The 11,412-nt window shown below is 36.0% G+C and overlaps 3 protein-coding genes across 3 annotated transcripts; 1 reads left to right on the top strand and 2 right to left on the bottom strand.

Annotated features, from left to right (window-relative positions):
- Nucleotides 1-1,951: 1,951 nt before the first annotated feature.
- LOC125607936 lies at nt 1,952-3,338 on the bottom strand. The gene has a single exon (XM_048777494.1). The coding sequence runs from the start codon at nt 3,215-3,217 to the stop codon at nt 2,201-2,203; it is 1,017 nt and encodes a 338-aa protein (XP_048633451.1). The 5' UTR covers nt 3,218-3,338; the 3' UTR covers nt 1,952-2,200.
- A 238-nt stretch (nt 3,339-3,576) lies between these two features.
- LOC125608173 lies at nt 3,577-6,240 on the bottom strand. The gene has a single exon (XM_048778134.1). It carries the CDS (start codon nt 6,238-6,240, stop codon nt 3,577-3,579), a length of 2,664 nt encoding a protein of 887 aa, XP_048634091.1.
- Nucleotides 6,241-8,003: 1,763 nt separating this feature from the next.
- LOC111215356 (uncharacterized protein At3g27210-like) lies at nt 8,004-11,011 on the top strand. The gene is made up of 3 exons (XM_048778135.1): nt 8,004-8,136; nt 9,551-9,634; nt 9,882-11,011. The coding sequence occupies exons 1-3, from the start codon at nt 8,004-8,006 to the stop codon at nt 10,265-10,267; spliced, it is 603 nt and encodes a 200-aa protein (XP_048634092.1). The 3' UTR covers nt 10,268-11,011.
- Nucleotides 11,012-11,412: the final 401 nt, after the last annotated feature.

The following is an 11,412-nucleotide window of genomic DNA, read 5'->3' on the forward strand; positions in this document are numbered from 1 at the left end:
CATATATCTTTAATTTTAATGTTTATTAAATGAGACTTTCAACTTATATGATTTTTTAATTATTTGTATCATGTCATAACAAAAAATTTAAACTATGGATCACAAAATTTGAATGTGAAACTTTTAACAGTTTTAGTAATTTATACTCGTTTTTAAAAATTTAAAATATAATATATAAAGAAAAAATTTAATTTTTATTATATGGTTACTATGGTTGTTTAATTTATTTTAATAGTTTAAAATTAAAAAAATATAATATAAGACACACTTATTTTTATCAAATATTTATTATTCAAAATAATTAATTGTCATATATATACTTTAGCCACATTAGGCAATTCCATAATTTTATTTAAGGAAGTAATGCATAACATTAATAATGTATTTATGGTTAGTTTAATAAAAATCTTATTATATATTTAGATGGACCATCCTATTTCTCTAAGGATTCTAAGAATCATTCTAGTGATGACATGTGGTTACAAAAAATGTTGTAATGCTTCTCAAATAATATATAGGGGATACAAAATTATTATATTTTGTGAATATAAAAAATAATCATTAAATTTGCAAATATTTAGTATTCCTTGAACTGATAAAATATATTTTCAGGGAGATATTTTAGTAAACAATTTTGTTCAATTCTTTTATAATATGTAGTTATAATTTTCGGTGAGATATTTGCACTGATCCAAAAATGTAATGTAATTTAAGGAAACTAATTCAACTCCAATCATACTAAGACTGGGCAAATAAACCGAATCCAAAAAATCTAAACCAAACACGGGCGAATAGAAATGAATCCAAACGAATTTGGACCCGACATAAATACCAAATGGATCTTATTTTACGGTATTTCAGATTATAGGTTTTATCCGAGTCAAACCCGAACCTAAATGAATATCTGAAAAATTTAAAGAAATTAAAATTTCAAAACATAATTTGTACCAAACCCAATCTCAGTCTCTAATATGTATCTAAAATACACTAAAATATTATTAAGTACCTAAAATAATTATCTATTAAATGAATAATTAACTCAAATATTTGGTTTATTATGTATTTTTTGTATTAGGTCAATATTGATGTTTTAATGTTTTGACAACTGCATTTAAAGTTCAATTATGAATAAATTTGTTTTGAAGTTTAAATATTTTTTGTTTTAACAAAAAAAATTAAAATAGCATTTCTTACGTTTATGGAGTTGATAGTTGTTAGTTTTAACTTTATACGTCATTTGTACTAAGCTTTGATTTGTCATGATATATGTTGTCACATATAATTCCAGGACAGACTCCCAAAAAATTATTGTGAAGGATAGCAATATGGTTTGAGGAAACGACGCACACAAATTTATTAAAAACACTAAAAATAAATAAGTTTAATCAAGTACAAATCAATATTTTTGGAACTGATAACTCAATTAATGTTCGAAACCAAAACTATTTCGGGTGTAACCGGATTTTGAACATGTAACTAAACCCAAACAGAACACAAGTAATCCCGAACCAAATCTGACCTGAACATTTATAATATTTGAATGGAAATTCATAAACCGGAAAATCCGAAACCTGTATGAACCCAAATATTGGGACCTCGACTGGCCATCCCTAAATCATACTATTAAGACCATGTAAGCAAGTTAAGGCCGAGTAGGCTTTGACGCAGGGCCGTGCCTGAGATATATTGGCCCTGAAGCATAAATATTTTTTTGGCCCATTTCTTTTAAATAATCTGTAAAAATTCTAAGAAAAAGAAGCTGTGAGGCGTCGAACCCAGGTACGTATATACCCAAGCCAATGATACAACCGGTTAAGCTACATAAGATTTCTGAAAATCTTGGCCCTTTAAAATAAATATCTTCACCGGCCCTCAAGCATATGCTTTATCAGCTTTTATTCAGGCACGGCCCTGCTTTGACGTCACATTTGAGTCATCAATACATGTCATTTTTGCCGAATCACATTTTTCAACCACTAAATCATAACATTTTCACTTAATAATAAAATAGTATGATTCAGAATATTGATGCAAATTTAATTTTGTTTCATATTAGATAAATATATTATGGCAACTTTCCTTCTCTCATGTTGTTAATATAGAAGTACAAAAAATTAAATATAGATGAACTCCGTGCTTCCTTCATATGACTTGTGATGATATGCCTCTTTCGAAACAAATAGTTTCTAATGTGCCCGGTTCAGTGACCTGAATCCATCTTTCCGGCGACTTTCATCTTCCCAGCGGAATCCCTTTGAACTTTTTCACCACCAATGAAGTTGAAGAAATCTTCGAATGAACCTTTAAATTCTCCACTGCCCTGAGCTCCGGCATTGACTCCTGCTTGATCTTCTAGTAGTTTTCTTTTGTGAGCTTTATCTCCGAGGTAAGGCATATATTTAGCAAACTCCTCATACAAGTTGTTGAATTTTCCATCGGCCTGAGCTTCGGTTAACTCTCTTCCGTGTTGCTTACCTTCGAAAAAAGAACCAAAGAACTGGGAATACTTGTCATACTTACTTTGGTCCGAACCGGTGACTTTTTCAGTTGTTTTGTTCTCTGCTTGTTCTTCGATTAATTCTCTTCCGTGATAAATTGCTCTTCCTTCAAGTGCTCTTGCATGTTGAACAACTTTCTTCATCTTCTTCTCCTCAAAATCGTTAACTACATCCATGAAATCATTGATCGAATTCCTGAAATATAGCATAGCATCACCGATCTTTTTCGATTCTCGAAAGTTGATGTTAGCATCAGCCTTGTAATTATGTTTGGCTGAGATCTTTAGGATCGCCTTTTGAACATGAAGAAGCCCTTTTGTAAAACCAGCACAGCTTTTCATTAGCTTGAAGGAATTTTTCTTGTCGACTTTACCGATAATACTAGCTTGCACCGCAAGAATCGCTTTGGTTGTTAGGGCATATTTTGTCTTGGCAATACCTAAAACATCTACGATGGGATTCTCAGATTTGTAGAGGCTCTCAAGGTACTCAACATAGCCTTTGCACATTGTGAACATTGCCTTAATTTTGGCGGTTTTTGGGGAAAACTTTTCTTTATGGTTTAAGATCTCAGTGATTTTGGCAAAAGGTAAGGTTTGGAGTTCGGATACAGTTTTTGGAAATAATGGTACCGGAGGTGTGTGACTGGAAACGGTAAGGAACAATAATCCAAGGGAGAGAGTGAAGGCTAAAGATAAAAACAGAGAGATCCTTGCCATGGCTGTATTGCTTATGATAAGGAAATGTGAAGAAAAAAGGCTAAAAGAGACAGAAAAGACGGAAGTGTGTTTTTGATTTGAGATCTTGGAGAGTTATATATACTTCATTCTGAATTTTTATACACTAATTATAGGATAATAAATGGTTAGTTTTTTTTTTTTAACGCTGGTTTGTGATTCAAATAAAGAGTTTGAGGGACTCAAACGAGTATCCCTTAGTACAAGGTAGGGTAATACAAACCCCATGAACAAGGAAAAAAGAGAAAACCAAAGATGATACCAGTAGGCATCTTGCCGTAAAGAAAAAGAAAAGGCCCTAAGCGAACCATTAGGTAGAGGGCAGATTGGAGAGAAGGGAATCACGAGGCCGCTTCAACTGTTAAAAGAGTGTGGAGCCAAGCAGGACCGTTGGAAGCAACATACGATTGGTACCGTCGGCCCGTTGTCACTGAAGCAGCTATTGCACCTGCAGCCGAATTGCACTCAAGGCTTGTGTGATGAATACTCCACCCCTCGATGGCCTGCAAATTATACATAATAGCAGATACAAGGTGGTGGAAGTGATTGAAGTGGTACGGATTCAGCAGGATTTGTCTCAACTCAGGAGAGGAGGACTCAAAGGAAACGTGATGTTGACGAAGATCCCGCATGCTTTCAACTGCCCATAACATAGAATAAAGATCAGCTTCCTCTTTGGACCGTAGACCAGAGTAGGCTCTTCTGCTATGGAGAGTGGTAAAACCCTTGTAATCCCTCAATATCCATGAGACCCCGCTTGGGTTGAAAGAGTTACTCCAAGAAGAGCCTATGTTACATTTGAAAGATCCTTGTGGGGGTTTGCGCCATTTGTTGTTAACCGTCCCCTCCTCTGAATCGGGAACTATGTTTTGAGCTTGTCGCCATAGCTCTGCCTCCTCGTAAGCCTGTGCCACTATATTGTGTGGATTAACATGGAGGTTTTTGAAGACCAGAGAGTTCCTTGCCTTCCAAACTTGCCACATAATCCATGGAAAGACTTGTCGTATGCGATCGTCAGAGTTATGGTTTTTTGACAGAGTGATGAGATGGATCAAGTTGAGGAATACCGAGTTCCGCGAGAAGCCTACTTGAGGCAATGGTATGTTGGCCAACTCCCAAGCCTGATGGGACATATTGCATGTGAACAAAGCGTGGCAGATGGTTTCGCTGGCTTGACCGCATCTCTGACAAGTGTTGTTGATTGGGATTCCTCGGGTCTGCAGACGCTCTTTTACTGCTAAAGCTCCAGACATGGCCCTCCATAAGAAGTGCTTAAGTTTAGGAGGAGCCTTGACCTTCCATAAGTCACTCCAAAGCTTCTTTTCAATTGGTGGTATAGTCCGGCCTCCTTGTGCATTTAGTTCCAAGATTGCTTCAGTCAATCTATAGCCACTTTGCGTAGAATAAGCTCCATGCTCGGTGAATCCCCACCGGTAATCATCTTCTTGAGAGATCTTTGGCTTTAGAAAGAGTACTCGAGCTGCATCCTCATCAGTAAATGTCTGAAGCACCAGATTCCTATTCCACCTGTCTGAGCCAGAAATGAGTAAGTCGGACACCTTTAGAGTGAGATCAATAACACTATCTGCTCTGTACATCGGTGGGCGAGGCACAGTGTCAATGATCCAGTTTTCAACCCACACATTTGTTTGCTCTCCATTCCCTATGTAGCGACAAAGACCTTGTTTCAACAGTTCTCTCCCCTGGAGAATGCTACGCCAAGCAAAAGAGGGGCGTGTACCAGTGCCACACTCAAGGAAAGAGCTACGAGAGAAGTACCTTCCTCTCAAAACTTTAGCCACAAGAGAGTCAGGTTGGCTCCATATCCTCCAAGCCTGTTTACCGAGTAGAGCCTGATTGAATCTCCCAATGTCATGAAATCCCATACCTCCTATATTTTTCGGTTTGCACAATTTTTCCCAAGCAACCCAAGGGATCCTCCGTTTCTTGTCACCACTACTCCACCAAAACTCTGCAACTGCGCTTGTAATTCTGGCACATAACTCCTTGGGAAGCAAGAAAACAGACATGGCATAGATGGGAAGAGCCATAGCCACTGATTTGATCAAAACTTCTTTGGCTCCCATCGATAATGTTTTAGAGTACCATCCTTGCAGTCTGCCTTCGAGTTTTTCTTTTATGAAGTTGAGCAGATCACGTTTAGAACCTTTGAAAACCTCAGGGAGACCCAGATAGGTGCCTTCACCACCTTCCTTGTGAATCCCAAGCGTATTTTTGATCTCTTCTTTTCTTGGTTCAGGTATTTTCGATCCAAATATAATCGATGACTTCGAAGTATTAATAACCTGACCAGAAGCGCTGCCGTAGGTCTGAAGGCACCTCGATATCTCTTCGCTTTCCATCAAGTCTGCTCTACACATCAGTAAGCTATCATCCGCGAACAAAAGGTGGTGCACCGCCGGCGTTTTTTCAGTGAGCTTTATCCCATGAAGACGACCTTGGCTTTCGGCGTGGTTGAGGATGCTCACTAAGGCTTCAGCACACAGTATGAAGAGGAAAGGGGACAGGGGATCCCCTTGTCTTATACCTCGTTCTGGTTTGATGAAACCATGGGAACGACCGTTAAGAAGTACTGCAAAGGTGACTGAGTTGATACACGCCATAAGCCATCTCACCCAGATACGATCAAAGCCCATCTTTTCGAGTAGAGTTTCAACGAAGTTCCACTCAACTCTATCGTATGCTTTCGACATATCTGTCTTAATGGCCATGTAGCTCTCCCCCACTTTCTGATTAGTCCTGAGCCCGTGCACCAGTTCATGAGCGATGATTATGTTGTCAGTGATCAATCTCCCTGCCACAAAAGCACCTTGGGTTTCAGAAACCAAATCCGGAAGAACCCTTTTGAGTCGATCACACATGATTCTCGATATGATCTTATACTGAACTGAGCATAAGCTTATAGGCCTCATATCTTTCATATCAGAAGGGTTGAGAGTTTTCGGCAGTAAGCTGAGTTGCGTATGGTTCCAACCCTCAGGCATCACCGCGGTGTTAAAGAAGCTCAAAACATCTTGTGTAACTTTTGGGCCCACGATATGCCAATACTTCTGGTAGAACAGGCCAGTCAAACCATCTTCCCCGGGGGCGCTACTTCCTTTCACACCAAACGCAGCATCTTAATAAATGGTTAGTTACAATGAGAAAAACAATCGACAGAGAGATTAATGGAACTCTGTTATATTTTCCTTTCAAGAATTTTAGCGAATGATACAAGAAATAGGAGGACAAATGGTATCAGTTTCATCTTATCGTTACTGAAGTTAAAACAAACAAACCAAAAATTTGTTTTTGGTAAGAAATAAATAAAAAATATGTGGTCAATATTTTCAACAGAATATGACATGTTTTCTTGTAGTGCTAGTACTTACTAAATTGTATCTTCATAAGAACTAGTTTGTTAAATTTTGGTTTTATTTGTATGTAATCAAATTATGGAATATACCATCTTACAAGAACTTACTTTTTCACAATTAGGTAATGCCAAAGTGATGGCTAATCCCATGTAAACTAGAAGAAATGTTGGTCTTCCGACCCAGATGCAGCTACGTCCTAGACCATAAACTTTCAGAATACCAATTGCACAATCTAATTAAATATTTTTTCTTTTTAAAAACAATCTAATTAAACATCAAATATCAGCATTTTTTTTCGCCGAGAGAAGGATTTGCGTGGTTTTTTAACTATAAGCTGATAAACAAAAGAGCTATACAGTTGAAGTAATTTTTTTAAAAGAAAAAACAGCTGAAGTATTTGAAATTCCATTAATCAACTCGCTGAAAGAAACGTTAAAACCATCGACGGACTCAAGAAGGCTCAACATATCAAAAGATGCCATCAAATACTTTTACAATTCAGCCATAGATTTCACAAACACCTTGCGGACAATTAAAGAAGAATCTCTAGAGGATTAAACAGACAACGGAAAAGATAGCTAAAGAAAGCGTCTACGCCCTCGTGATTGGTGCCGAAGTCATTGGTTTAGCGGTGGCTCATGAGCTCAGTCTCCAAAATCAAGCCTAGATTTCTTGCTGAATTTTTCCACAAGATATGTATTAATAGAAATAATATAGATAGTTATTTTATGCCTAAACGATTTAGTTGAAAGGAATAGATAAATAAGGTAATATACTGTTTTGTTGGAAGCTAATGATTTTGTGAAAAAAAAAATTTAATTTAAAGTATAGGTTTTAAATAAAGCAGTGGCATGACTCTGTAAATACTTTCAAAACATAAAGACACTTAAAAAATGCATTTTGTTTTAATAGTATAGATGATTAATCAATTTCCAAATAAAGACTAAATTTATTTTTAAATCCTTTGTTTTAAATTTTATTTTCTTCAAATCAATCATTCAATATCCCCTTCTTAAATAACAAGAATAATTAGGAAAAGTATTTTCTCTTTACCAACACAATCAAAGTTAATATCTAACACTAACAGCCACATCGTTCTGACATGCTCCATCAATATAGTATTATAGTTACAGCTCGCACTCTCTCTGCAAGAGCCGAGTGTACAACCCATGTCCGAGTAAAGTTATAATAATCAGCCGGCCAAATTCTTCGACTGCGTGCGAAGCAATACATATCAAACGTCAATCCTCAAATCAAATCTTCTAAAAGGATTGTGTTTTTAATTGAATAAAAAACGTGCGTCAGTTCTATGAGTTATAAGAACTTAGACTTTCGACAAAAATGAGAAATCACTTGCCCATCGAAGAGGGAATCTCATGGAAACATTAACTATGGCAATCCCCGAATCTCTCATGAAAGATAATTACTCTATTCCGGTGGATAATTCGCCGGAGAAGGCGGAGGAGAACGGTTATGTTCAGGATAAACCTAGTTTTACGTCTTCCTCTGCTAAGAAAACTTCTGGTATTACTTTTTCTCGTCTGATAAATCTTTACGTGACGCATGTTTCCTTTTTAGGTGTGATTTACATTGTTTATCATTCGTCCATGTGATTTATATTCGGGATATATTATACACATCGGAAATTTTAATGGACATATAAAGGGTTAGGTCTAATCTAGTAATCACCAATTAGTTTTAAGTTAAAAACTATAATAAACATGAATCTAACATGATATCAAAACCCATATCGTAAATACGCTAAATTCCTAATTAATATTAATCTTTCCGACCGGTTATAAATGTCGTACTAAACTCGATCGAGTATAAATGTTTTAAAGTTCCGAGATTTGTAGCCGATAAGAACCATCATCTCGAGTAAGGGAATTAGGAATATATATCTCACGTCGAAAATTCTAAGAAGCATTAAGTAATATATAAAGAGTTATGATCAATCCCATAATCACCAATTGGTTTTAAGTTGGAAACCTATTATAAACATGAATCTAACAATTTACAAACCGTATATATTTAGTTGTTCACCTATGTGTATTTACATGTATATACTATATACACCATTTCGTACGAGAAAACGAAATGTTTATACACATGCATTGGCAAATGAACCATTGGCGTAGTTTTATCATATAAAATCGGATATAATGGTTTCTCGAATAATCTTTCTACTTTACTGACCAAAACTCGGTTTGACGTATGTGTTGATTTTATATGTGCAGAATCGCCAGTAAAGGAGAATTTGACTCCATCGGCTACACGAACGACAGCCCCAAGTGAAATTTCGCCAAGTGTTACTCAAATGAAATATCGTTGGTCGTTTTCCTCTTCTAAGAGAAGCTTCGGTACTTATTTTCATGATAACATTTCCTTATAACTTGACCGTGTTCGATGTGATTGATACAGACCAACCTTTTTATCTCTTTGAATTGATACGGTTAATAGTTTGAAAATATCATGTTTCTAGTAAGGCAATATACAAGTAATTCTGTTTAAAAAGCAGTCTGTCATTGATTTTGTTTCCATGAATATGTTTTTTTCAATTTGTCCAGAATATCAAGTCATGTTCTTAAATGGTTTTGTTCAATCATTGATTTGGTTCCCGTTAAAATAGAGAGATTTATTCCACTAATGGCTGCTTAAATAATAATCCAAATCCTCAATAAGGCTAAGATTTTTTTTGAAATACACACTTTTTATATATAAATAGAAGTTGGGTGTCATTGTTAATTTCTAGTTGTAATTTGATGGGTTCCTGGTCTTTTGGTCTATTCCATTTCTTTTCTTCGAGAACATGGAGTGTTTTTAGTGATGTTAGAATTGTGTCCCAAGGTGAGAGTTTCAAAGCGTGATTTCTTACACTTGAAATGTCTTTTTCTTCTTAAGAAGTCTTGATAGTTTGTAAATTGTTCTAATGTAACAGGAAGTAGCAAAGATGAAGCCTTCTTTGATACAAATCAATGGTTACAATCCGATTCTGAAGATGATTTCTTCAGCGTCAATGGAGGTACGTTGACTATCACATTTGTCTCTGATAGTATTAGAATTTCAAATGCCAGTTTTCCCTTATCAATACATAATTAGTTTGGTTTCTTTAAAATTCACGTCAAAGATGTTAGAACAACTCAACAACATATTAGATTTGTGTAACGCTAAGCGAAATAACATCTTTTTTTTTTGAGAAAGGACATAAGCGAAATAATTTTCGTTAATAAGTTTCAGTAAACTTAAGATTTGAGCTGTTGATTGTGCAGAGTTCACTCCTTCACGTGGAAACACTCCAAAGTGTAGTTTTTCAGATAAACATCCTCGTTTCCACAACCCTTTGTTCGAAGAAGAGAAGCCTCGAGCAGCATCGTTTTCATATGCTCCAGCACCACGAAGGAAGAAACTAGCCGAGCTTTTCAGAGAGAGTGTAAGAGAACAACGAGAAGTAATTTTTGAAGAATCATTAGAAAGTCAAAGTGAAGAAAGTAAAAAATCATCTGGTGATAACTCTGGTGAGCTCGATGTCATTGAAAATTCTGAAAAGGATAAATCTATGAATAACCATCATCGATGTCTTCCTAGATTATCTGCTTTAAAGGGAAATTTAATGGAGAAGAGAAAGAAGAAGAAGAAAAAAATTCATATGACATAACACTGAAATTTTGAATCTTTTTTTATTTATGATCAAAAATGTGAAAACTTCAGCTCTAAATAATTTTATTCTGGTTATATATTCTTGCTGATTTGGTATGATGAATAACACGACAAAAAAAAATCATTTCGAGGAACAGAAGTTTTGTACGATTTTAATGTTAGTTTTTAATCATTTGCTGGTCAAATTTGTATCGGCTAAAGTTTTTTTTTTGGGTTTAGATTAGTGGCACCGGCAATTCTAATCAAAATTGTTGGTTTTTTGAGAAAATTATATATTATTGAGTCATTTGGGGTGTATATACAAAATAATTAGGTATCCATGCAAAATTTAAAAGTATTTGCAAAAGTGCTAAGAGAAATGGGGTAAAATTACAAATCAGTTTTTAAATATCTAACGGTAGATGTTCGAAACAAAATAATAAGAAAATTAATACAAGATCGTATGTCAGATATCAGGATACTACAGAATACAAATCCTTAAAGAAAAAGCTTGGGCCATCAGTGGTCACAGGTCACAAAGGGAACAACACCATCCCTGGTCAAATACGCCGGAGTCGGAAAAGGGAATTCCCAATATGGAATTTTGAGAAAGTTGTTTATGAAACAGGTTGAAGGGTGTGTCGGAAAGTACACAAAACATGACATTGGTGAGTGCGTTGGGAGGATCTGGTGGTTCCGGCAGTTCAAGCGGTGAGAGCTTCAAGCGGCACAAGAGGAGACCAACACGTCGGTGGATCAGGAGGAGGACGGAAACGCACCGGAAGGCGAAGACACGATGAAAGAGAAGAGAGCCCCACCCCCATGAAACTGGCTAACTTATTCAAGGGGAAGAGGGCTGAGCAAATGAATGGAAGCTGCGGAGGAGATCCATGGAGATGTCTCACTTAGGGCAGTGAGTCAATTCGAAAAAGATGGAAAAAAATTGCAGGTTCTTGAAGACAGTTAAGGTTTTCTATTCTTCTCATGTTGTTCAAGTTGTGCAAGAGTTTTTGTCTGTCAATTGCAGAATCAACTTAAAGAAGGAGGTAAGAACTCGTAAAGTTTTTCTGACAAAACCAAGAGACATTTTTGTTATTTTTAATTCATCACTTATGTTGTAAGGATATACTAGATTTCCACCCGCACGGTTATGCGGGTATATAT

The sequence above is a fragment of the Brassica napus genome, chromosome A4 (assembly GCF_020379485.1).
Source record: "Brassica napus cultivar Da-Ae chromosome A4, Da-Ae, whole genome shotgun sequence".
In the NCBI taxonomy this organism is placed as follows: domain Eukaryota; kingdom Viridiplantae; phylum Streptophyta; class Magnoliopsida; order Brassicales; family Brassicaceae; genus Brassica; species Brassica napus.